Raw genomic sequence first — 24,728 nt, forward strand, 5'->3', positions numbered from 1 at the left:
TACTGACTCATTTACCTTTGTTTCTTGTCCTTTACCCAAGTAAAAATGTAAGCTCCGTGAGGGCAGGGGTTTTTGTGCATTTTGTTCTTTCCCAGAACAACACCCCGCACACAGCAGGTGCTCAGCGAACATTTGTTGACTGAACGAATGACTGAAGGAGTGGATGGCCCCATCTGAGATCAGAACCACCCCCCCAAACCCTGCCTTCCTCCTCCACCTGGGGTGGGGGTGGGGGGCACCAGGCCAGCCCCCGGGCCTCAGGGCAGGTTTCAGAGCAACAGCATTCTCCTTCATCAAGTGGGGGGCAAGAAGAGGAAGCAGTCCAGAAAAGAACTGTGTAACTGACAGGCAAACGTCTTTACCCTGTTTGAAGTTTTCCTCTTCCCTGTTGCTCAGAAACTTCCTAGGATTAGGACCCCTAGGAGAGACAGCAGAGCGTGTACTCTGCTGGGGTCGTTTTTGAAGGATGACCACATTTAAGGAAAAAGGACAAGGTGGATCCAAGACCTGGCACAAACCTGGGACGGGGAGTGTACACCCCTCGGTCTGCGGCATGGCCAGCTCTGGGCTCGAATTCCAGAATTCCCAGAAGGCCAGAATGGCCAGAGTGAGGTCGCGATCCCTTGTGTTTCCACACTGAGGCCTGGAGGCGAGAGAGCTGAGTGGGTCTCCAGAGAGGCGAGGAAGCAGAGGGACTGATGAGGAACAGCTGAGCTGAGGGCTGGAAGCAGACATGCTGGGAGAGAGCACCGGATGGCCGAGGTGGGTCTTGTGCAGGACACGGTCACGACCACGAGCCAGGCAAGGGGCTGGGGTGTGGAGTCAAGGGGACCAGTGACTCAGAAGGGTGAGCTGGAAGGGAACAGGGCCGGGCCACAGAGGGGCTGCTAGTCCCGAGGCTGCAGCTGAGGGGCACATGCAGGGCCAGTCAGGACAAAGCAGGACCCTGAGGTCCTTCCAGAACCCGAGCAGAGTTCAGAAGGGACAATGAAGGGGGCAAATTCTACTGAAGAGGCGATATCGTGATCGTTTTAGTCCCAGCTACTCCCAGCATGGAGGCCAGACCCTTGGGTCCGACAGACATGGCAGTCTGCCTCGAAGAACATTCTCCTGGGCCCCAGAGTGGCCTGCAGCAACTTCCCCAGGGGCCTGTGCACCCCTCATCTGCCCTCTCGTCTGCTTCTTTGCAGGAAAGCGTGGACCTGGGAGAGATCATGTTCTCGCTGTGCTACCTGCCCACTGCAGGCAGGCTCACCCTCACGGTGATCAAATGTCGGAACCTCAAGGCGATGGACATTACAGGCTATTCAGGTACCTCTCCTACCCAAGTCGTCTGCCATGTGGCCTTCCAGCCACCCAGACATTAGGACTTGGAATGGTGTTTAGAGAGAAGGGAGAACTATCAGTGCTCTTTTTCTTAAATGTTTCTTTTTGAGAGAGAGACAGAGACAGAGAGCACGAGTGGGAAGGGGCAGACAGAGAGGGAGACACAGAATCCGAAGCAGGCTCTAGGCTCTGAGCTGTCAGCACAGAGCCCGACATGAACCCTGAGATCGTGACCTGAGCTAAAGTCAGACGCTCAACCTACTGAGCCACGCGGGTGCCCAGAACCGTCAGCGTTCTTAGAAGAGAAGCCCCAACTCTGGACTTGAATTCCAGTTCTGCCACTCCCTTGCTGTGTAATGCTTTGATTTTCTAATCTGAAAAAAGAACTTACACAGTTTGCTTTAAGGATAAACGTGTTGATTCATGTTAAGTCCTTACAGTTGTGCCAGACATGCAATAAGCACTCAGTAGATATTAGCTACTCCCATCGCTCTTTTCCTCAGAGGAGGCGGAGAATAAGGAATAAACACAGTAGGAGAAAAAAAATAAATAAGGAAAATTTTTCTAGTTATAGGAGGCCCCAGGACTTTGAAGGGTTATGTCAAGTTTGAGTGTGTAAATGTTTGGAGGTCCGCACAGCCCTGTGGCGGCCCCGAAGACCTAGTCAAAGGAGCGAGGCCACTGAAAAGCAAAGTGCATTTGTATTTGAGTTTTTCCTGCAGGGCTCCTGGCCCCAGCCTCAGTGCCAGGAGAGCTGCTAAGAAGCGCAGGAAGCATGAGTCCTCTTCCAGAAACCAAGGAAATGCTTGCTTGGGGCAGCTATAGAGACAGGTCCTTTCCCATGACAACGTTGTTGCCAGAGAAGGTATTTGAGTTTTGATAAAGCAGAGGAGTAGCATGGGTCCCAGGAGCCTCCTTCCCCCATCTGCTCAAATTAGCCCGAGAAGCGAAATGGGGTGAAGTGTCCCAAAGAGCAGACTTACAGAACAGTCTGAGCTGCGCTCAGAGTTACAAATGGAGGAAAAGGCTTGTTTTCCAAGACCCATCACCCAGGAGGCGCTTGTGATGAATCTGGTTTCCAGTGGAAAACCACTCCAGAGGTGCCTCTGAACCTGGGTGGGAGTATATGGGAGATTTTTGCTTTTATCCATTAATTATTTGTTTCCTGGAAAAACTTAGTATTGTCACAGGGGCCATAAAGAGGGGACAGTCCAGCCGCAAACATCTGTGCCCAGGTGCAACCTGGTGTAGGTGGAAGAAGATGAGGTATTAGACCCCGAAAAATGAGGCTTTGAGGAAAGACGGTTGGAAAACACTGAAGTAATCTGTACTTCTTGCCGCTCTGAATCCTTCGGAGCCTCTGCTCCCAGCCTCCACTGTCTCTGGGCGGCACTCATGTCTTCCAGACCAAAAGCTCCCCAAGATGGCACCCACCCTAATGCCTCTCCTTCCACTGAAGCTACCACTGCACTTTGCAGGGCGGGGGGCGGTGGGGGGGAGTTGTGGTGAGAAGCTTAAAGAGCCTCTCCCGACATGTGAAAAGCTCTTAGGTCCCAGCAAGCCAGCTTCCTCCAAAAATACAGCCGATGTAGATTTCATTTTAATATCAAAATAAGTGCGTGCCAGGGACAGGAATTCACCGAGGACTCTCCAGCCTGCTGAGGGAAATAGGATTTTGCTGCCTAAGTCCCTACACTATCTTCTCTGGTGTAATTAAATTGATGTGCTAGAGAGAGAGCTTATGCTGAAGCCACTGAGGTAATCATAACGGCCGTTCCACATCAGAAGGTTGTGGGGGAGAGATTTTTTTCTCACACCAAATCCTAATCCCCCTCTCGCAACTGACCCTCTTTTCCACCTGGGTTCGGAATCTGGCATTAAATCTCAACTTGACGCGGAACATTCAGGGGTCCCCTTTTTGTCAGGGATTTCTGTCTATTTGGTTCACAGATGTAAGCAAATGTCTGGAACGGTGCATGGCAACACAATAGGCATTGCATAAATATGTTTTGAATGAGTGACTGAATGAATATGTAGCATGAGGAGCCTTGTCAGCGGGTGATACCGTGGGGGCATACGTGGCAGGGGCCTCTCAGACTAGATCTCCTGTTTTTGAGGATGAGTTTGAGGTTGCCGTCAGCTCAGACTGCTTTGATACTGGACTAAACCAGGGGGCAAATAGAGCTTATTTCCTGTCTTGATTTCTATGCCATCGACCCCTGAACCCATGGGTCTTCCTATTCTCCTTGATTTAACCAGTCATGAACCAATTCTCTAAGCCCATACACTGCAATGATGACAATGAAAATAACACAGAATAATAATAAGGGTCTGGATGCCACAAAACCCACCCATCTCCACCACATCCGGTCTGTACTGATTTGAGTCTAGTGGTTTAAAATGTAAACTTTGCAGACAGACAGACCTAGGTTCAAACCTGAGGCAAGTTCCTTAATCTCTCTCGCCTCAATTCCCCTACCTATAAAAGGGGGTGAAGATGATAAATATTTTATGGGGGTGGGGGGAAGTTTAAAACACATGATGTACATAAATCTCAGCACAGTGTCTGGTAAATGCTGGACTATGATGGCTCTCACGACAATGAGGCTGAAATACACTGCCAGCCTTCGTGCTCTCTCCCTCAGCTGCACAGAACATCAGGGGCTGCTAGAGAGGAAACAACTTCCAAGGTCTTGTGGAGCCAGCACTCCACTAGAAGCCACAAATTTTTGCCCCAGAGAATCCAAAGGAACAGTCATCTCTCTGCTTAGCCTCTTGGATGGTCATAAGATTGATGATTTCTTCAAGGGAAATACACCCACTGAAATTTGTAAATGGACATACCTCAGAGGGGTAAACAGAGTTGGGGAAAGAAGCTGAGAATCTCCCAGTCGGTAATAAGCATTTGCCTAGTGGCCATTGGGACAGGTGTCTCTGCCATATTTTTCCAAGCCTGGTGACATGGGAATCTGTTGTCTAGGAGGTACATGGAAATGGGCGTGGTGGGCAACAAGCCAGCACTTGAATGGCCTCAAGCCTGAAGACACTTTCCAGGGCAGCATATACCTTATGGAGTCTAGAAGTTGCCACGTTAACAACAGGTCTTGGGGCAAGCTTTCCTACCTGACAGCCTGGACCTGAACACTGTCTTGGGCACATCCCTAGACAACAGAGCCTATAGAAACCAGAAAGCTGTCTCACAGAGGTTCTAGGAACTCTGCCTTCCTTTTTACTGAAAACATCCCCAAGAGAGGGCCCTTCCAAACAGGTCACTGGAGACGGCGGGTTGATTAAACACATACTGTTTAATCATGGTCCCCCCAGAGCCCCCATAAACCTAAGTGCCCCCAAGGTTAAGGCATAGCTGCCGCTGTCACATTGGTTAGTCGGCTCTCTCTAGCTTCTGCATGGTGAGGTGCCCCAGCTGCCCCCTGAGCGATGCCCGGGGAGCGTGAGGGCCTGGTGGGTGCTCAGGTGCCCATGAGATAGAACTGCATGCCTGTGCATCAAGGCACCAGGCAGTGGCTGGTTGGCCCACAGCTGCTGACAGATTCACATGAACCCTGGCTTCTGGGCAAGAAGGTGTCTCGGCACATCAGCGTCTCAAAAGCTGTTATTACCTGTGAGTTGCCCTCCCGTTTCTTGAGCTGTGCGGCATAAATAACAATTATGATGGTGTCTAAGACACCTGTGCTATGGGATACAATAGGTGTCGCTTCACTTGGATGAGTTGAAAATTTCAGGGTAGAAGGATGACCACAAAATACCTATTCAGAAAACAAAAGAAGAGACAGGGATGGGAGACACATGGAGGTTCAGTAAAAAGACATCTCCTCTGGGGATGGAGAGAATCCAAGATCCCCCTGAGAAATGAAATGTCAACTGGTTGCCCTGAATCTCAGGAAGCCGCCTTACTCACGGCCCCCGCCACAGCCCCATCCTCCTCCTCTGCCCAGAAGTGGGCAGGAAAGGGCTTCCGGGGAAGCAGACAGCAGGGCCTTTCTTGATGCCAGCTGGAAATGAGCTTGTTGGGACAATGAGACCCATAATCCTGTTGTCAGGTGGGGAGGACAGGACCAGCGTTGTGATTGTCGCTGTTCATTTACTCTGACACGCTGCTACTCCTTGGGTGTCATCGACATCTATTTTTACTCCCTTATCCTTTGGCTAATAATGCTGACAAACCCCCAGAGAAAAGGACTCCAAGTTGGGGAAAGGAACCGAGTGCCTCGTTCAGCTTCACCACCCTTTGGAGCCAGCCGGCCATCACGGAGCTGAGATTTAGGGCCGTGATCTGCATACCCATGGGCAGGTGTCCTGTCTGATTTGAGGCCAGCTTCACCATTAGTGAAAGTCCATTAGGCACTCTCCCAATAATCCTGAGGTCGCTAAAGACTCTGTGTTTATTAAGCACGAAGTGTCCTCAGAGACAGGTGTGCTACATAAATACAAGGTGGTTTAATTATCTTAACAACCCACTGATACCATCTGATGAGCAACAGTAGGTCTGTGGCTTCCGTCCCTCTGCTGCAAATGATGTTCGAGGACATCTGGTTAACATGCTCCCTAACATGCCCCTTTCCCTTCCCATCACCCCTCCACTGGCACAGATCCATATGTCAAAGTGTCCCTGCTTTGTGATGGGAGGAGACTGAAGAAGAAGAAAACGACCATAAAGAAGAACACTCTCAACCCTGTCTACAATGAAGCCATCATCTTTGACATCCCCCCAGAGAACATGGATCAAGTCAACCTGCTCATCTCGGTTATGGATTACGATCGGTAGGTGCTGGTCCCAGAGGGCCACGATTCCCTGCCCCTCACGCCCACACCAATGCAGCACAGGGTGTCCTGACCTTGGACCCTGTGGTTCAGGGCTCGGGATCCCATTGGCCTCAAATATGGCTCCACCCAAGAAGGGTGCAGAAGTTTGAGGAAGAGTGTGGATTCCCCTGAGCAGAAGCTCAAGTTTTTTTTCCCAGCAGGGCCCATTTCCATCAAGGGCCAATCTACCCGTTAGTTTCCCTGAATTTGCCCCTGACTACTCCTGTTGCTCCCCCTGCCACCAAGTCCTGTCATCTGTCCTCTAAAATGCCTCCCCTCCTCTCCATTTCTGGTGTTGCTACCACTCCCACTCAGGGATGGCTGTGCAGCATCCCAGCTGCCCCCTGCCTCCATCACGCCCTGGCTCAATCCTGCCAACACACTAGAAGCACGCCTTCCTAAAAGACTACTTTCTTTGGCACCTGCTATCCTTCTCAAGAACCACCAATGGCTCCTGTTATATAGGTTCTTCCCCTAGCTTCTCAAGGCCTTCCAGAATCTGGACCCAACATATTTATCAACTTAATTTCCCCTTTCTTGGATATATTTCTTCTCTTCCACTTATCCAAATCCTCTTTTCCGTCAGGGCCGGCTCAAAAATATTTTCCAACCACCCCAGCCACCATGACACCTTCTCTCCAGGTGTCACTCCAGCTGAAGGAAGAAAAAAAAAAACATGCAGTAAACCCTCCATCCAGGATTTTTAGCACAAGTTCTCAGGCATAGTAGGTGCTCGCTGAACATAGTTGAGTGGTGATTGATGTTCTTGCTGAGTGAATCAATCACATTCTAGCCTTTGGGGGTATGGAGAAAGAGTACTCAGAGCGGGGTGATTTATTTCCAAATGCTGAGATCTCAAGCAAGGCTGTGATGTCCTAGCAGAGTCCAATAAGGGACGAGACTTAAACTCTCCCATTCCCTAAAGTCCGGCCATCTGCCCACCATTTCCTGTGATTCCAAAGCAGTTTGTCACCTTTTTCTCATCTCTCTGTGTCAGTGTCCACCCAAGGAGGGTGGGCAAAGTTTCACTGCTGCCGGCACCCTGAGGCCCTGCCAAGCATCTGTTTTCAGAGCTCAGCATTCTGAGTTAGATCTGCTGGGCAGAATCCCAGCCCCCAGGACCCCCCTTTCTGACAGCGTGTCTGGTCACCAGCGCCAGGCCCTTTCTTTCTCCCTCAGAGTGGGCCACAATGAGATCATAGGAGTGTGTCGTGTGGGGATCAATGCCGAAGGCCTGGGCAGGGACCACTGGAACGAGATGCTGGCGTACCCACGGAAGCCCATTGCACACTGGCACTCCTTGGTGGAGGTAAAGAAATCCTTCAAAGAGGTGGGTGAGGTCGCGCTTGGCCCTTGGCAAGTTTGCCGCATGGCAGCGTGGGCTGGAGAATGGCAGTCGGCGGCTGTACGACCTCGCCTTCGTGGGTCCTTCCCGGGGTGTGCGGGGGCTACGTGCTTCTCACCCAGTGCGGAACAGGCAGGAAGGAAATGGAGGAGGACAGTGGGAAGCTGCCTGACAAAAAGCCTCTGATGTCGAGCATATTGAAAGCGACACTGAGTTCTAAACGGAAAATTAGAACTTGGAGGAAGCCTTCCCAGCAGCTCCACTGTGCCAGGCCCAGAATGCTTTCACGAAGCCCCCGGGGCCGAGTCAGTCCTTTGGGAGAAAGCCCCAAGAGGCTGAGATCAGAACGTGGCCGTGGAAGCACTAGGTTCCCTGAGGCTCTAGCCAGGTGGTCCCAAGGCAGTCTTCATTGCCTGGATGCAGATGGCCAGAGGTCAGATCCTGCCACCACGAATGCTGGTTCTCCCGTTGTTGGACGGAGTGTGGCTTCAAGGCGGCACACTGTGTGACCGCATCCTAACAGAGATATGATGGATGGAGCACTGCCCAGGAGTCCTGAGCCCTGGGCTCCAATCTTGGCCCCTTTGGCCTTGCTATATAATAATCTGGAGCCAATCATTTCTCTCAACTGCAAAGAAAATGTCCCTTCCAGTGACAGTGACAGTTGGCTTCCCCTCCGCCAAACTCTGCCAATGTAAGATCCTGCTATGTATAACCCTGGTGGCTCCCAGGCCTGCTTTTTCTCAAATGGGTTGAGATGTGGGGGTCGCCAGGTGAGCTTTAAACCTTATTTTGAGTATCTCATACCCATTCCATATCCTAAACAGCAGGTGATTGCTTGTTTATCCTAGCCTTCAAGCCTAGAAAGTCTAGAGCATAAAGTTGGAAAATCTAATGAAAAAAATAAAGCTTTAACCCTTACACCATGTGGCCCCTCAGCTGAAAAGCAGTCACCTTAAAAACAGTACAGTTGACCTTTGAACAACACGGTTTGAACTGTGTGGGTCCACTTAGGTGTGGACTTTTTTTTATATATACAAATACAGTACAGTACTGTAAATGCATTTTCTCTCCCTGATGACTTTATTTAAAAAAAAATTTTTTTTTAACGTTTATTTATCTTCAAGAGAGATGGAGAGACAGCAAGCAGGGGAGGGGCCGAGAGAGAGGGAGACACAGAATCGGAAGCAGGCTCCAGGCTCTGAGCTGTCAGCACAGAGCCCGACGTGGGGCTCGAACTCATGAACTTCGGGATCATGACCTGAGCTGAAGTCGGATGCTCAACCGACTGAGCCACCCCAGAGCTCCACCCAGATGACTTTCCTAATAACATTTTTCTCTCTAGCTTACTTTATTGTAAGAATACAGTATAGAATTCCTGTAACATACAAAATATGTGTTACTTGACTGTTTATGTTATCGGTAAGGCTTCCAGTCAACAGAACGTGAGTAGTTAAGATTTGGGGGAGGAAAAAGCGATACTCAGATTCTTGACTGTGTGGAGGGTCAGTGCCCCTAATCCTGATGTTGTTCAAGGGTCAACTGTAATCCTTTCTTTAGGCTCTGTGACACAGGAAAGGTGTGGGAGCCAAACCCAGAGGACCTCCCAGCTCCCTTTTCTTTTTGGGGTGGACAGGTCTGTTTCCACCTATTTCCACCCCAGAGCAGGGTGAGGTGTCTTTTTTTTTTTTAATTTTTTTAAATGTTTTATTTATTTTGAGAGACAAGAGAGAGAGAGACAGTGCAGTGGGGGAAGGGCAGAGAGAGAGGGAGACACAGAATCCGAAGCAGGCTCCAGGCTCCAAGCTGACAGCACAGAGCCTGACTCAGGGCTCGAACTCACAAACCGTGCGATCATGACCTGAGCCAAAGTGAATGCTTAACCGACTGAGCCACCCAGGCGCCCCTGCAGTGTGAGGTGTCTTAAGAGAGACTGGGAGCTGAGGGGATTTGGACATGTGGAATCATGTGGGGGATAGAAGGTTCTAGGAGCCAAGCTAATTGATTTACCTACTCAGGTAGGCATGTCTTCAAGGCCAGTGTGGAGAAGTAAGTCATAGACACAAAGTTCTTGGTCATCTGAGGCCTCATGTTTCTGTCTTGTGGTTTCCTTGATTCTACCACAGCTTCTGTGAAGCTTAAATGACTGAGGCCAGTCCCATCCCTCACCTCCCCGGCTCCCTTCCCCCAGGAGATCTTCTGCCTCCTCTTATCCAGAAGGCTCTGTCTGCAGGGTGTGGGTGCAGTACCCACAACCAGCCTCTGCCTACTCAGGAGGCAGCTCCTAGACAGAACAGTAGGTGCCCAGAGACCACACCTGGTACCTCACTTGAATGCAGGGTTGAATCAACCAAGGGAGGGTGCCTTGCCCCCTCCCCCATTTTTAAATCCATTGGAGATACGTTAAGAGTAGAATAAATACACTGAAGTGTTCAGGATGGATTAGGGGGAGGGACACGTAAGCTGAGAGGTCCCTGATAGGCTGCAGGGCTTCAGGCAACTCACTGCCTCTTCTGGTTTCCCGTTTCCTGGTTGGTAAATGAGGCGGTAGGCTCCTGTCATCTCTGCTCTTCTGGAAACTCAGACCCTTAAATGATGACTAGTGGAGCCAGTGAGCCCTCACGTCGCACCACCTCAGAAAGATAACCGGCATTATAACTGGGCTGGTCTGTCCACGCAAACCGGAAGCAACTGGCCAGAGGCGGCTGGAGTTGGGGGTGGGTGCAGAGTGGCACGGGGGTGCCGGGACTCGGTTCCAGAATCACTCCATGATGAATACAACCTAATTAAGCCAAATAATTGATTCCAAGTCCCGTTTCTTTGAAAACCCTGACTCACTAGTCCAGACTACAAAAGAAAGAAAGATAAAGTGGAATCAAGACCTTGAAAATGAATATTTGATGAGACAGTGAAGGGAAGGAAAGTAACAGTATATGGAAAACGAAAAGAGAATACATTGATTCCTATCCTTTGGGCTTACTTTTTTCCTGACCTCACACACCAAGCTCCCGAGACTGCCCCTCTCCCACTCATTATCCTACCATTTTCCGCTCAGCTGATCAGTTCTCTATATGAAGAAGCTGAAAATGACATTGATCTTGGCAACTTAGGATTTCACCTACACTTTTAGCACCCACAGTTTGAGAATCTTTAACAAAAATGCATCTAAAAGCCTACTGGGTAGATATGAAGTAAACCCTCTTTGGGCTCACGTGATGCATCGTACTTGAACGTTTATCCCCCTCAGTCATCCTTAGGGCTCCCAGCTCGCCTCCTCGGTTCTGTGCTAGACACTGAGCAAGAACCTTGCCCCTGGAACCTGTTTCTCCTATTTGTATAGTACATAAAGAAATCTTATTCTCCAGCTCCCGGGCAGATAAATGGCATGGTCTCTGTAAAGCGCTCTCTATTTATATTGTACCTTTCTTAGAAGAGTTTCAAGCGCTGTGATCGTTCCTTATTTATTAATGAGAATAAGAGGGCACCATACTTGCTCGCTTGTTTGGGGTTTTAAAATAAGGTTGAGGGGAACAAACTAACTGAAAAGGTGTTTTTCCCTGCTGGGATGTTTTCCTGAGTAGAAATTGATTAAGCCACAGCGAGCATCCTTCTCTGGCGGGGGCTGTGGCCCTCTTCTCTCTGAGCACTCCTGCCCGGTGCTGCATATCATTGATTTCACCACACACAGAGCCTGGGTTGACCAGCAGCCTTCTCCAAGGCGTTTTTATCATGGAGCACCAAGTTTAGATCAGCTTCCGGAGATTTTTAGATCTGTTGGAACGTGACCCATTTCAGAACAATAAGAGGGCTTACTGGAACACAGCCGCCCTGTGTGCCAGGGTCAGTTCTTTGCTATTTCAGAGCCGCCATGATAAGCCTGCTAGAACCATTCACATTCCCATCGTCCACGGACCCCATCTCCCTCCTCTGTTTATCTTCATAGAAAAAATCAGGGGCTGGCAGGGGAGCGAGCGTGCCTTCTTCATTTGTCCCGGATTAACAGTTACGCTCCGTGTGACTTCTCTTTGGGCTATTACATAGAGAAAAAAAGGTACTCCGTGTAGCCACTTCATTTTTCTCCTCTGAACTGGCCTACCAATCAGATTGTTTAGGTGGCATGCTTCCCCAGGGGAGAAGCCGGCAATTACAATGTACCTTGCACCAACATCAAAGGTCCTGGCAGAAAAGAGTACAATTCCTAAAGTAAAGGTGTGTCGAATGCAAGCATTAGTAATCATCTCGTGTCACCTTCTGGTTAGGAAACACTTGAGTCAGAGGTCACAGCGGGCTCAACAACCAGGCATTCATGTATTTAAAATATTTCACCAGGGAAACCCTCGGTTGTGATTTCATTCACGTGGATGCTGCAAGCAGAGAGACTACCACCTGGAGTTAGGAGTAAGTACCCGGTGTGGACCCAAAGAGGTTAGGTTTCTTCTCACAAGTCGCATCTCCTTCCCCTGGCGTGGCCAGATGCTGAGGCGGTGGCGGAACGGAGCAGAAAGAACGCCGAGCTGGGAATGAGGAGACCTGGTTTCACATCCTGGCTCTGCCCTTGACTAGCTGTGTCTTGACTTCTCTGTGTCTTGATTCTGTTATCCGCAAGGACGAGATTCCGGACTGGATGACCCCCTGGGCCCGCCTCCAGGTCCGGCATGCTAAGCTCACTCAGATCTAGGACACGTGGCAGTGGTCATCAGTACCGGATTGTCCAGTGTTTGGCTAGTCGTGAAGATCTGCTGGTTAGCCAGCACAGGGAGCACTAAGTGACCAAGTCCAGGGAAGGTGGCAGGGGCTTTCCATAGAATTGGGAGCATGGAGGTTCTCCACTGGTCTGGGTCTCTCCTTAGCATGGTGGGTTTCCAGTAGGAAATGCTGGCTGGCAAATGGTCTGCTCCTCAGGCGGCTCAGCTCTATCTAGAAATGGCTGCACTGTGGGGAGAACTGCATCCTTCCCCAGCCCGCCCCCGCTTCATGCATAAATGCACAGCATAGCTTCTACTCAGCCCATCATTCCACGGTAGAGACCCCCAAAGTTCGGGGGAAGTGGAAGGGCTGTACTTCAGTGCCGAAGGGCCTTCTCGACCCCCTCCCTCCCTGACTCTCTGGAGCACTGTCCCACGGGCATCTGGGAGAGGTCTGGGTCTTCCCAGCTCACAAGAAAGATGGAATGAGCAGTGGACACTGCCTCACTTTGAAGTTACACAGCCGCAAGACAGGTCAGCAATATGCCCGGGGTCAGATCTTTGCCCAGAATGCACTGCTCCAGCATGACTGGCTTTTCAATTGAAGGAAGGGTCGAATGGCTCAGGCACGGGTCCATTCATCCTCAGCCCTCTCCTTCATTCCATTATGCCTCATTACATCACCGACTTTGACAGCAGGGGCAGGGTGGGGCAGAGAGGGGGCAACCTGTGAGATGGGAGAAGGAAGGGGATGCCCCGGAAAGGGGAACGGGCTGCCCCCCTCACACTGCCACCTCCTCACAAGGTGGGTGCGAATGCCCATAGGAAGCATTAAGCCTAAGAAAGAGAGCACAGAGCTAAAGCAATATCAGGTTTGTAGCTGTGCTAACAGCCCCCAGACAAATTGCTAATAATTCATGATCGTGGGTTCTTGGCAATAAGGGCATACTCTGTAGACTGCCTCTTTTGCTGCTAACATAATCTGATTTTCAGTGTGAGAAATGGCTGAAGCACTCAGAAATGGCCCAGTCATAGCACCTCATTAACACACACGCACACACACACACGCACACACTACACAGTGGAGAAAGCTTTAATTATCTCTGCAGTAGGTCTTTTCTAAAAATCAGGTATTCCAAACTAGAAGCCCTACAGCTCTTTTCCTTCTGTTTTTGCATGGCTGACAGCAAAATTCCAGAAAGCTTATGAAAAGCCGGGAAAGGTGAATTCAGTGCATGGGCCAGAGAAGTTTTGAAAGTTGAAATGCAAACCCCCCTGGCGATCAATAACCAGCCTTCTCCCCTCTCCGCAGTGGCAGGGCCGGGCTGCCAGCTTTGACAGTGAGAGCTCGTGCCCGTCCCCGAAACCACCTCCCACACCATGAGCTGCGCGGCCGGGCGACACCGAGGGGACTCCGCGACGTTCTTTTTTGCACTTGTTCAACTGTCCAAACACAGTGTTACGCAGGAGCAGCGGCAGCGGTAGCACGAGTCTTAACCGCTCCTGTGTAGGTTAAGGCCAAGACATTTGTCGAGCGGCCGGACCTGTCTTAGTCGTTTTTGTCTCCCAAGGTGATGTTTTCTGTGGTTTTCACTTTTTATGGATCTGCTGCCAAGAAAAGAAGGGGGAAATAGTAGGAAAGAAAGAAGAGTGGAGAGCCCAGAGGTTGGTTCATATAAAATACAATGTAAAATAGTCGCCTTTTCGGGGGAGGTGGTTTGAGTTCCTGAAGTTTTGTGTCTCCACCAAGCTCCACAACCCTGGAGACGACGAAGCGGACTGGAAGAATGGCTGCTTCTGCAGCGGCCCGCCGAAGGGTGCAGATCGGGCCACGAGCCTTTACGAGGTGAGCTGTGACCCTTGGAAGCTCTTCGCTGATGTGGCACAGACCGAGATGAAGACTCCTGGTCCTGCGCTGAAATCACTGGGGCTCCGAGGTGTCTGTGCACCTTCCGCTGGTTGTGAGGGCTCCTTCCCCCACTTCCTTGTTGACTTTCCTCATGCATTGAACGAATGTCTTGATTCCTCATGGGAACTTAGCCACTTTCTTTAGGAAGGATTCTGCCGACACTAAACATGCCCTATGTGTTCTGGCACACCACAGTTAATGACCACAGTTGTTTGAAAACAGATCTTTGTTCTCAGAAATAACCTTCATGGTAAAGTAAAGAAGGCACCCAGGTTCCAGAATGACTTCTGTGTTATGCATAGCTTTAAAATGCCATGAGGTAACAAGCAACTGTTTCAAATGCCTCAGTAGATCAGAGAAGAACCTGGATAAAATGTTCTTTGGAAAATGGGGAGTTTTAATCCAAGTCAGAGCTGGAATCCATTTTTCTCTGAAGAGAATCTTCTTGATTGAAACAAAGTCAACTTAAGAGTATTTCAGTGCCCTCCACCCCCTCTTGACTCTGGGACAATGTTCATCTTCAACTTTAGTTCTATAAATTACTAAGTACTTCAGTGTTTGTTTCAGTGGTAGTGAAGGTTTCGGTTTTTTTCTCCTTTAGACCTCTACCTTAGGCCAAATTCAGTTTAGGAAAAAAAAAAAATGTTTCAAGTGTTCTGCATTGTCATAGTACGTTTTTGTTGAGTTACTAGTGGCCTTCCCACCAACCCCCTATAACTCAAGTTGGTTTGCTTAATCTCAGTCTGTATAGCCCTGGTAAATTCCTGGAGGTGAGTTGCCACTGTATCTTGTGAATACACAATGCCAACTTCCAGAGTCGTGTGTGTGTGACTTTCAAGAGGCAAGTCTGCTGAAGAGCCCCTTCTTCTGCCATGGGAAGGTCAAGAACGGAAAAGCTACTCACACACCTTGTGTCTTATTCTTTGTATATGTCACGTGCTTTAGGAGCAGAAACTCAATAAAGTAACCCTCACTTTAAGCCAAGTTTTCAGGTTTCTCTGCTGATATGACTTTGGGCAGTGTCTTCTACCCAGAGTTCAGACTAGACATGAGGATGACCAGGATATTGTGGCCAGAGAAGTTTTCAGCTCATAAAAGTAAAGGCAGATAAACCCAAACTCTACTCTGTACTGAGCCTTAGGCTAGGAGCTAATGTGAGTCATTGTATAAAGATAAGCTTTCTCCCCAAATGTCTTGTGATTGATAGGCCATCCTGGTCGGGCAGTACTGTGGCTAGATGTTCTTTCCAGAGGGAGAAAAAACCTCATGTCATGACAAAAAAGGACAAAAAACCTCTTGTCATGACAAGACTTCCAACAGGCCATGAACTTTCTTCTGCCTCTTGACTCTAGACTGATTCCATCAAGAGGGCCATCTCAATCACTGGGCAGATGCTGTGGGTCCTGCAACTAGGAAGGGGACAGCTGAGTTTCCTGGGTCACAGCCCAGAAATTAGTGTGAGAGGATCCTTCCAGAAGTGAGCTCAAAACACATGTCCAGCTGCCATCTTCATAACCCTTAGACACATGAGAATGACCACTGGACCCTTTCGGAGGAGGGAGTGTGATCGGTGTGAAGGGTGGGATAGTGACTGCTCTCAGACATTCCTTTTATGTCCAAGCAGCTGACCCACACAAGCGAACCTCCCTGTGGTTTTGGGAGATGGTTTCCTGAGCAGATTGTGGTCTGCCCCCCACCACTGACCCAGTTGCCACTTCCACTATCGCAGCCTTGGTAAGTTTCTACAGCCTGGGAAGCCCAGGCTAGGGAGGCTCTCAACAGCAGGAGCCTCACCCCCCAAGCGTCTTCTGGGGAGATTAGTCCTCAACCCACAGCATGAATGGACCTGAATGTCTGCCAATGTCATTATCTAGCCCAATACCTCTTCCTCGCGGATGAGAATAAAATGAATTACAAGTTTCAGAACAAAATGAAATACAAAGTTGATTCATTTGTTAGCTTCTCTGCCAGGAGAAACCTCTTTCCTGTCTTGGCGTTTTGAGCTTTGCTCAAGTCATGATAATCAGGGCCTTTTGCATATAGAAGTGTTTTGTTTTTGTTTTTGTTTTAAAGCAAAGTTCCCTTCTTTGTTTAGCAGTGTTTCTGGGCTAAAAGATGCCTCTCCCCCTTCCTTCACATATTCAGGATGTTAACTAATTGCATCGTCATTTAAAAAATTATGTTGTTCATTACTGCTTCGTGTCTCCCCGCCCCTGTCACAGCCTGGAGTTTTTATTCAATTAAATATCCGTCTCTCCCCCATTTCTCTTGTCATTGTATGTTCCGGAGGTTTAGCCGTCTGCATGCACACAGGACACTGCAGAGCTTTTTTACCTTTAAGCTTTGTTTCACAGAGATAACCACTTCCCTTCCGTCCGAGGTACAGCGGTAGGGCTTGTTTGGTTTTTGTTCCGCCCAAGGAATCCCTGCATACCCCAAGAGCCTGGAATACACCTGCGTTTTGTCAGGCTGATGGCTCCCAGAGCATTTGGTGCACGGGGCTGTGCTGTCTCCTGAGCTGTTCAACTCCACAAGCGAACGGCCCCTTCAGATGCCCAGGGAAGCAGGTTGCACGCTCGAACCTGGAAAGTGCCATGCTTTCGCCCACCCAGAGAGGAATCCTGCTAACTCTCATGAAACACCACTTGGCTGAATGAGGAGAAAAATCCTACTGCAGGCTGGAAATTTTAAAAAGAACATTCTGAATTAATAGAATATCCTCTCCACTCACCCCCAGCTTTTAATTAATTTAGGAAGCAGCCCACAGAGAGGAGAGTGGAAGGTACTGTCCTTTCCTGCACATCCGCATCTGAATTACTGGCGCTCCGCAGTGAGATGCCACCAAGGGAGCCGAACTGCTGAGAGAAGCACTCTGCTTCCTAAAGGCACAGCCTCCCCTGGCTTCTGCCTCCCGTCAGGTCACCTGTCAGCCGCGGGGTTCGGTGATGTGTAGGTTGGCTCGTATCTAGAGCAGATCAAGCGATGGGGTGAATGTGTCTGGCTGGCTGGGCTGGGTTATGCAGCCATAGCATCCTTCAGACCTCAGTGGCTGGAAACAACAAAGGCTTACTTCTCATTTGTGTTCCATGCCCGTCACAGGTCAGCAAGGGGTTGGGGGGCATGTTCTGCTCATCAGAGGTATTCAGGGGAACTTGGGACACCAGAGCAGCCAACATCTCAAACATTGCCTGAGAGAAAAGAGCTCTCTGAAGGCTCTCCTATTGGCCTCAACACTCTGGCCCAGAGGTGACACATGTCCCTTTCCTTCACGGTTCATTGCCCAGAACTATTCATGTGGCCACCCAAATTATAGGTGTTCAAGTGCCGAGGGGATGAAGAACTGGAAATAATTGGTTCACACTCAGGATGACCACAGTGAAGTTAGCAGACCCGTGGGGGGTGACAGCTACTGAATATCTGATTCAGAGAAACTCATAAAGAGAAGCTATAGTCTATTCGTTGTCAAATGACATCAAGGACTATATTGAGCCACATAACTGTGCTAGCCTCAGACTTGAATCTTGCCCACAAACAGCTCAGTCTAGTAAACTGGCAATGTAAGTAACTATAGTCCAAGGTGTGTGCAGAACAGGAGGTGTGGACTCCGTTTTGTTTTTGTTTTTGTTTTTTATGTCCATTCACTTTTGAGTCAGAGAGAGAGACAGAGAGAGACAGCAGGGGAGGGGCAGAGAGAGAGGGAGCACAGACTCAGAGGCAGCTCCAGGCTCTGAGCTGTCAGCACAGAGCCCGATGCCGGGCTTGAACCCACGGACTGTGAGATCATGCCCCGAGCCGAAGTCGGACGCTTAACTGACTGAGCCACCCAGGCGCCCCGAGAGGTGTGGACTTCTGTGGCCACAGAAGAATATCATAGCTCGGCAGAATGACGGCTTCGAGAAGGAAGGCGCATCTGATCTAGAGCTTTAAAGGATGGGTAGGATTTGGGGATGTGGAGGTTGTGAGGGGGGAGCACATTCCAGGCTGAGGGGTCCATACTGGTGAAGACCCGGAGCTGAGGAATCCCCAGGGCCACCAAGCACCCTGAATCTGGGGGAGACAAGGAACCCCTGAGCACAGCTGCCACCTTGCTGGTGCTGGTCAGCCCCTGCCAGATGCTAGACGCCTGCCCGGGGAGGCTTCCCTTCCCCTACTCTGAGCCCTGCACCACCAGGCTCTAGACCTGGCCCCTGCCTCGTTCCTGCCAGCTGCCTCCACAAAGTGGGCTCACTGCCCTCCTTCCTCCACTGCCGGCTTGGCCTCCGCTCTCAGACGGGCTGATCACCCAGAACTGCAAGATTTGCCTGATTTCAAGAATCTGTCTAGCTGCCACACCTCATCCCCTCACCCAGCCTCATCGCCTCAGGCTGTTTTGCAGCTACAGGCCACTCGGGACTTCAGGATTTGTCCCGTGTCCCACCCCTCTTTGCAGTGAGCCCCATCCAGATGTCTGATGCCCTGGTGCAGGGCACGGGACTGGCCTCCCCCAACTTTCCTCTGGCTGGTTCACAGCAGCGCCACCGGCAAGGCTGTGGCAAGCCCGCAAGCAGAGCCTGGAGGCAAAGGGGCTTCCAGGCAGTCGCAGCCATCCATCCAAGAGGGGGCGAAGGGCCAAGCTAAGCCTAGGCCACACACAGGGAGACAGGGGCACCTGTATGGGACATGGGGAACAGGATGGACAGCATGGCAGGGCGGACAGCTGAGCAGATCTGGAAGGCAGGGAGATGAAAAGGGCATTCAAGAGTGTTGAAGGCTTTCACACTTGAGGCACCAGAAAAATGATGGAGGCTTCCATAGAAACCGGAAACTCTGCAGAACAAGGGAAAACGATAAGTCTGGTTTGGCCAGCTGAATTTGAGATACGGGAGGGATGTGCAGCCGACAGCCGTAGTTGGAGATGCGGCTTGGCAGAGAGGTCGGGCGTGAGATGTTAATTTATAGAAAGCTTACACACCCAAATGAGATGTGGACAGGAGGCTGACATGGCCACGTGGGTACAAGCAGACAAGGAGAGTCTCAGAGAGGGCTTCTTCGGGAACCATCAAGATTTAGAGGTCAAGGAAAAAGAAAGCGATGTGAATAATAATGGAGGTGTGCCCAAGCAAAGCTGATCGATGAGGCTGCGGGTGAACAAAAACAGATCAATCAAGGCCTCATAAAACGATTCTTCACAAGTTAATCCAAAGCGCTTGAACCTAACTTGATTCGCAAGTCTTTTTTCACCCACATTCGCAGGGACCCGCCTCTTTTATCCCCCTTGCCTGTGCTTGCCTTTTGTGTGTGTGCGTGCATGGTAAAATACATTTACCTTCAGTTTACCCTTTTAGCCCTTTTTAAGCGTACGATTCAGCGGCTTTAATTATGTTCATGCTGTTGTGCAAGCATCACCACCAGCCATCCACAGAACTTTGTCCATCCTGCAAAGCTGAAGCTCTGTGCCCATTAAACAGAGCTCCCCATCCCAACCTCCCCCAGCCCCTGGCCATGCCCATTCTACTTCATGTCTCCATGAACTTCACCACTCTAGGTAGCTCATATAAGTGCAATCGTGTCATATTTGTCCTTTGGTGCCTGGCTTATTTCACTTAGCAGAGTATCCTCAAGGTTCATCCATGTTGTAATATGTGTCAAGAATTTCCTTCCTTTTTAAAGCTGAATAATATTCTATTGTATGGATATACCCCATTTGGTTTTTCCATTGATCTGTCAGTGAACATTCGGGTTGCTTCCACCTTTTGGCTTTTGTGAATAATGCTGCCGTGAACATGGGTGTACAAACATCTCTTCCTGTCTCTGCTTCCAATTCTCTGGGGTATATATCTGGAGTGGAATTGTTGGACCATGTAGTAATTCTATTTTTAATATGTTGGGGAACTGCCTTACCCTTTTTCATAGTGGCTGCACCATGTTACATTCCCATAGGCAGTGCACAAAGGTTCCAATTTCTCTCCATTCTCACCAACACTTGTTATATATTTTTTTTATGTATTTTTGATGGTAGGCATCCTAATGGGTGTGAAGTTGTAACTAATTGTGATTCCGATTTGTATTTTCATAATGATTAGCGATGTTAAGTATCTTTTCATGTGTTTTTTTGCCATTTGTATATATTCTTTGCACAATGTCTATTCAAGTCCTTTGCTTGTTTTTTTATTTTATTTTATTAAGCTTTAAATTTTAATTCCAGTATAGTTAACATACAGTGCTATATTCGTTCCAGGTGCACAATATAGTGATTCAATGCGCATTTCTGAATTTGTTTTGTTGTTGTTCTTTGGATTCTTCTATATTCAAGGTATTGATCTCTTGTCAGATTTACCATTTACCAATACAGTATTGTCTCCCATTCTGTGGGTTGCTGTTGATGATGTCCTATGATGCACAAAAGTTTTAAAATTTGAAGTTGTCCAATTTGTCTATTTTTTCTTTTGTTGCCTGTACTTTTGGTGTCATATCCAAGAAATCATTGCCAGGTCCAATCCCATGATGCTTTCCCCCTATATTTTCTTCTAAGAGTTTTGTAGGGTTTAGCTCTTATACTTGGGTCTTCAATCCATTTTGAGTTAATTTTTGTAGAGGTTGTAAGATTAGAGTCCAACTTCATTCTTTTGCACATGGATATCCAGTTTTTTCACATCATTTGTTGCAAAGACTGTCTTTTCGACATTGAATGACCTTGGCACCCTTGTTGAAAATCATTTGACCATATATGTGAGGGTTTATTTCTGGACTCTCTATTCTGTTTCATTGGTCTATATATGTGCCTTTATGCTAATACCACATTAATTTGATTACTTAGAGCTTTGTGGGAAGTCTTGAAGTAGGAAGTGTGAATCTTCCAACTTTGTTCTTTTCCAAAATTGTTTTGGCTACTCAAGGTCCCTTGAGATTCCATATGAATTTTAGCATGAATCTATTTCTACAAAAAAATGGGATTTAAAAAAAAGCTTGTTTTGTGTGTGTGTGAGAGAGAGAGTGCATGAGCAGGGGAGGGGTAGAGAGAGAGGGAGAAAGAGACTCCCAAGCAGGCTCCATGCTGACAGTGCAGAGCTCGAACCCACGAGCCGAGAGATCATGACCTGAGTCCAAATCAAGAGTCAGACACTTAACTGACTGAGCCACCCAGATGCCCCCCAAAATGGAATTTTGATAGGGCTCTCACTGACTCAATACATACCTTTAGGTAGTATTCACAGGGATCCAACTTTTGAGGGCACTGTAAAGTGTCCTATAGGAATCACCTGTAAGGTGCCATTTGCTGACATTCTGTCCACAAACCTATTCTTACCTCTGGGGTTTTGCTGATAAACAAATGTTTGGTTACTTGGTGCAGGACCAAGCATGGTGATGGAGGCTTAACTGGCTAACCAGACCTTTTACCCAATTCTTGCCAATTTCCTGTGGAATTCATCTCCCACAACTGCAGATGTCTTGGACCAACTCCCAACCTGCTAACCAAACTCAACCCCACAGCCCGACTTCTCTCTCTTGCCCTACTCAGCCCCAGAACGCTCAAGAAATTCAGCTGCACTCACTCCTATGAATGCAGGTTAATCTCTTTTCCTGCATGCACATAGGTATTCACTCAATTAACATGTTGAGCACCTAGTATACATCAGATAACATGCTAGGGCTGAGGGCACACACATTAGTAATAACAACTAACAAACACTAAGCACTTCTCATATGCCGGGCACTGTCCTAAGCACCTTCCATCCATTGTCTCATTTAATTTTCTCTTTAACCCTATGAGGTCAAGAAACTTGGCCAAGGTCATACAACTGAACCCAGATAACTAAACTCCATGGTTCACATGCTTAAGCATGATGCTGAACTGCCCTCTAATAAAACACAGCTCTTCAAGGGGCTCACAATTCAGGGGAGACACACACATAAATAGAAAATTACTCATAAATGTGGTAAGCCTGGAGAAGATTTGCCTAACCCATCTGTCTATTCATATGCCCTTCATGATGCAATCCTCAATGTAACCTCTGAGACCTCAACTTCATTCCTTCCTGGAGAGAGCCCTTCAGTGGCCTCTTTGTGAACCAGCACTCGTGCACATGCATTGACCCTCACATCAGTTCCTCCGCCGGGAATAGCTAAAGAATTGTGGAGTCCGCTCATCACACCTAACCCCAGTCAGTCACCTCATAAACGTGTCCTGTGTCGGACAATGCCAGGAAGAGTGAAAGCTTGCTGTAACTTAGCAGCTCCACTGGGAAGCTCAGAAACGGCAAGAGGGCTCATCGCTCAATGATACGCAGCTCCAAACAAAGCCTGTGCCATCGGACTTGATGAAAAGGGAAATCGACGGTGAGCTGCCACGGGAGAGAACAGATAGAAGAACTCAGAGGGTTCAGAGGAACTCTACAAACAGGAACGCATCCGGGCTAGCTCAGCTCTCTTCCCTTCTTACGTCTTTTCCCGTTCAGCACCAGAAGGGTGAGGCTCCTGCAGAGGCCCCAGCTGAGGACAGCTCACTGGCAGTAAATTAGCACCGGCGGGGGGGGGGGGGGGGGGGGGGGACAGACTGGGGAGATGTGTGACTCATTTTCCCGAGGGGACTCTCTTTCCTGCACAGACTGGGGGAGTTTGGTGATACATCAAGGACTATCCCGAGAGACTCAGAGCACCGATGTGGGCAGGTGCCTCAGGCATCCTGAGACATGTAGCATTTCTTCTTTCCTCTGCCGCTTTACCTTGTGGTCTATGTCTGAGCCAGGTGTGTGGGGACCCTTCGGGCTGTGACAATGAGGAATGGAAACCCATGGCTAGAAATTCTCAGTGTGTTTGGAAACGTGAGTCTCTGAGATGACAGAGGATTTGCTAATCACGGTGGGAAGGCCTCCTGCCCCTTGGGACCACAGTCCTTCATGTCCCTGGAGACATTACTGACAATGACACTGCACAGTTAAAATGGATTGTGAACTCAAAGAACCAAAGAGCTTCCCAACTGTCTTCCTTAAATGACTGCCAACTCTCTCTTCCAGATGGTCCAAATATGCCTGACCTCTTACGCAGAGAGGCTCTTCCTGTGCCTCCTGGTCTTGAACCCGTGACTTCCCTGATGCTTCCGGCTTGCTCTCTCCCTGGCCAGGAAACTAAGGGTAGAACTGTCTTCTCCGTTCTCTTCCATCCCAGTGGCTACCCAACATGCCGTGCTGCCTCCTACCAGATGTGCCACGTGAGGACGGAGTCATCTCTTCACCACCATCACATTTGGTAAACTCCAGGGCCAGAAGATCTGGGTTCAGCCCGGTCTAACCCGGGCAGGTCTTTCAACCTCTCCGAGCCTCTTTCCCCCATCCGTAAGCCAGAGGTGGAGTTGCATCGATTGCGGTGGTCAGGCTCAGCTTCCGGTCTGCAGCCCGGGAGCAAACCGCAGCCGCCAGCGTCGCCCAGACCCCGTCCCCCCTCCTTGAAGGCCTGCTCACCTTTCACAGCTGAGTAACTTGAGAACAAAGGGAGTGACACTGCATTGCCTGCCGCTCCCAAGCCTGGAGAGGGTGGGAGGGAGCGGGGAGGGGGATGTACAGAATAAATCAAGTGGCTGGGTAATTAATTTAGAACAACGTAAGCACTGAGCGTTAAGGAGAAACAAAAGTGGTGACATTTAACGAATGTGTCCGTTGATATCTCACTCATTCCAGCTGTCTTTTGAAATGTCAGAGAACTCACAATCCCTTTTCCTTGCAGCTGGAAGGTCTGTGCAAACAACCAATTCTGGTTGCTGCCCGGTGGGTTAGCACGGGCACATAATTTCAGAAGCGGGAGGTCCCAGAGGCCGAAGGAACGGGAGACAATGCCCATCACCCTCAGAGAGCCGGCCGCTGCAGCTGCCCCTTGGCCCCCAGCCCCGGGTTCCTTTCTCCTTGCCTTTTGCCCACCTTCTTGCCACTGACTATGAAAAGCACACCAGGTGTCCATGCCAAGAGAAGGACAGTCCGTATTTTCATGGAGATCCTCCATTTAGGCCTCTTCAAACTCCTCAGAGCTTACAAGTTTGCAAGAGAAAACCTTAGCTGAACTCCAGGGAGAGGGAAAGCCAAGAGCCAGTTCCTCCAGAGAACTCCAGGCTCAGGAATTTCCATTCTGAGCTGATTGGCCCTCGGTTTGGTCCTCTATAAATACCAGATCTACTGCTCAGAGACAAACCCGGGGAACAAACCAGCTGGATTTGTGCTTTGGGGAAGAATGTAAAGCCAAGCAGCACGGAGTAGTTTTCATCCCAGACTCCATCTCTAACCCCCAAAGTGAGTTTTCCCACCGTCATCCACAGCTCAGCAGCCGGTGTCCACAACCTTAGGGGCACCAAGGTGCAAGGAGACGGAGCAGTTAAAACCCGCATGGAAAACCAGCCGGTGGAAGTCTGAGTGACCGAGGCAGACTTGAAAGTTCCTGCAAGCCCCACTTACCTCACAGAGCTTGAGGAGCAGAGGAGGGCCACGGCGTTCTAGGCTGCCTGGGAGCAGGACAGGGTGAGCCAGCCCAGAACGGCGACAGCTCAGCTTTGGCCAACCCCAGTTGCACGGAGAACGCACAGGGACGTGTCAGAGGAGAGCCACCCTTCCACGGTCCGGTTCAAAGCCAGGTTGCGCAGGAGGTCGGTGCAGCCCCCGGGGCGAAGTCAAACACG

The 24,728-nt window shown here is 49.5% G+C and overlaps 1 protein-coding gene and 1 long non-coding RNA gene across 11 annotated transcripts in view; one reads left to right on the forward strand and one right to left on the reverse strand.

Annotated features, from left to right (window-relative positions):
- The window catches only part of SYT6 (synaptotagmin 6), a 66,092-nt gene extending 45,595 nt beyond the window's left edge, over nt 1-20,497 (forward strand). For 4 of the 9 annotated variants that reach the window (XM_058716141.1, XM_058716145.1, XM_058716147.1 and 1 more), the window contains exons 4-7: nt 1,191-1,311; nt 5,937-6,108; nt 7,330-7,480; nt 13,493-13,684. In XM_058716141.1, coding sequence (XP_058572124.1) covers nt 1,191-1,311; nt 5,937-6,108; nt 7,330-7,480; nt 13,493-13,564 — 516 coding nt within the window. In that variant the 3' untranslated portion in view covers nt 13,565-13,684. Of the gene's footprint in view, nt 1-1,190; nt 1,312-5,936; nt 6,109-7,329; nt 7,481-11,824; nt 11,894-13,492 lie in introns of all 9 variants that reach the window. The other 5 variants (XR_009257809.1, XR_009257810.1, XM_058716142.1 and 2 more) reach the window with 5 other exon arrangements.
- LOC131504155 (uncharacterized) overlaps nt 1-24,728 on the reverse strand; it is a 102,371-nt gene that overhangs the window by 19,823 nt on the left and 57,820 nt on the right. The gene's annotated exons all lie outside the window — the stretch shown is intronic.

The sequence above is a fragment of the Neofelis nebulosa genome, chromosome 2 (assembly GCF_028018385.1).
Source record: "Neofelis nebulosa isolate mNeoNeb1 chromosome 2, mNeoNeb1.pri, whole genome shotgun sequence".
Classification (NCBI taxonomy): domain Eukaryota; kingdom Metazoa; phylum Chordata; class Mammalia; order Carnivora; family Felidae; genus Neofelis; species Neofelis nebulosa.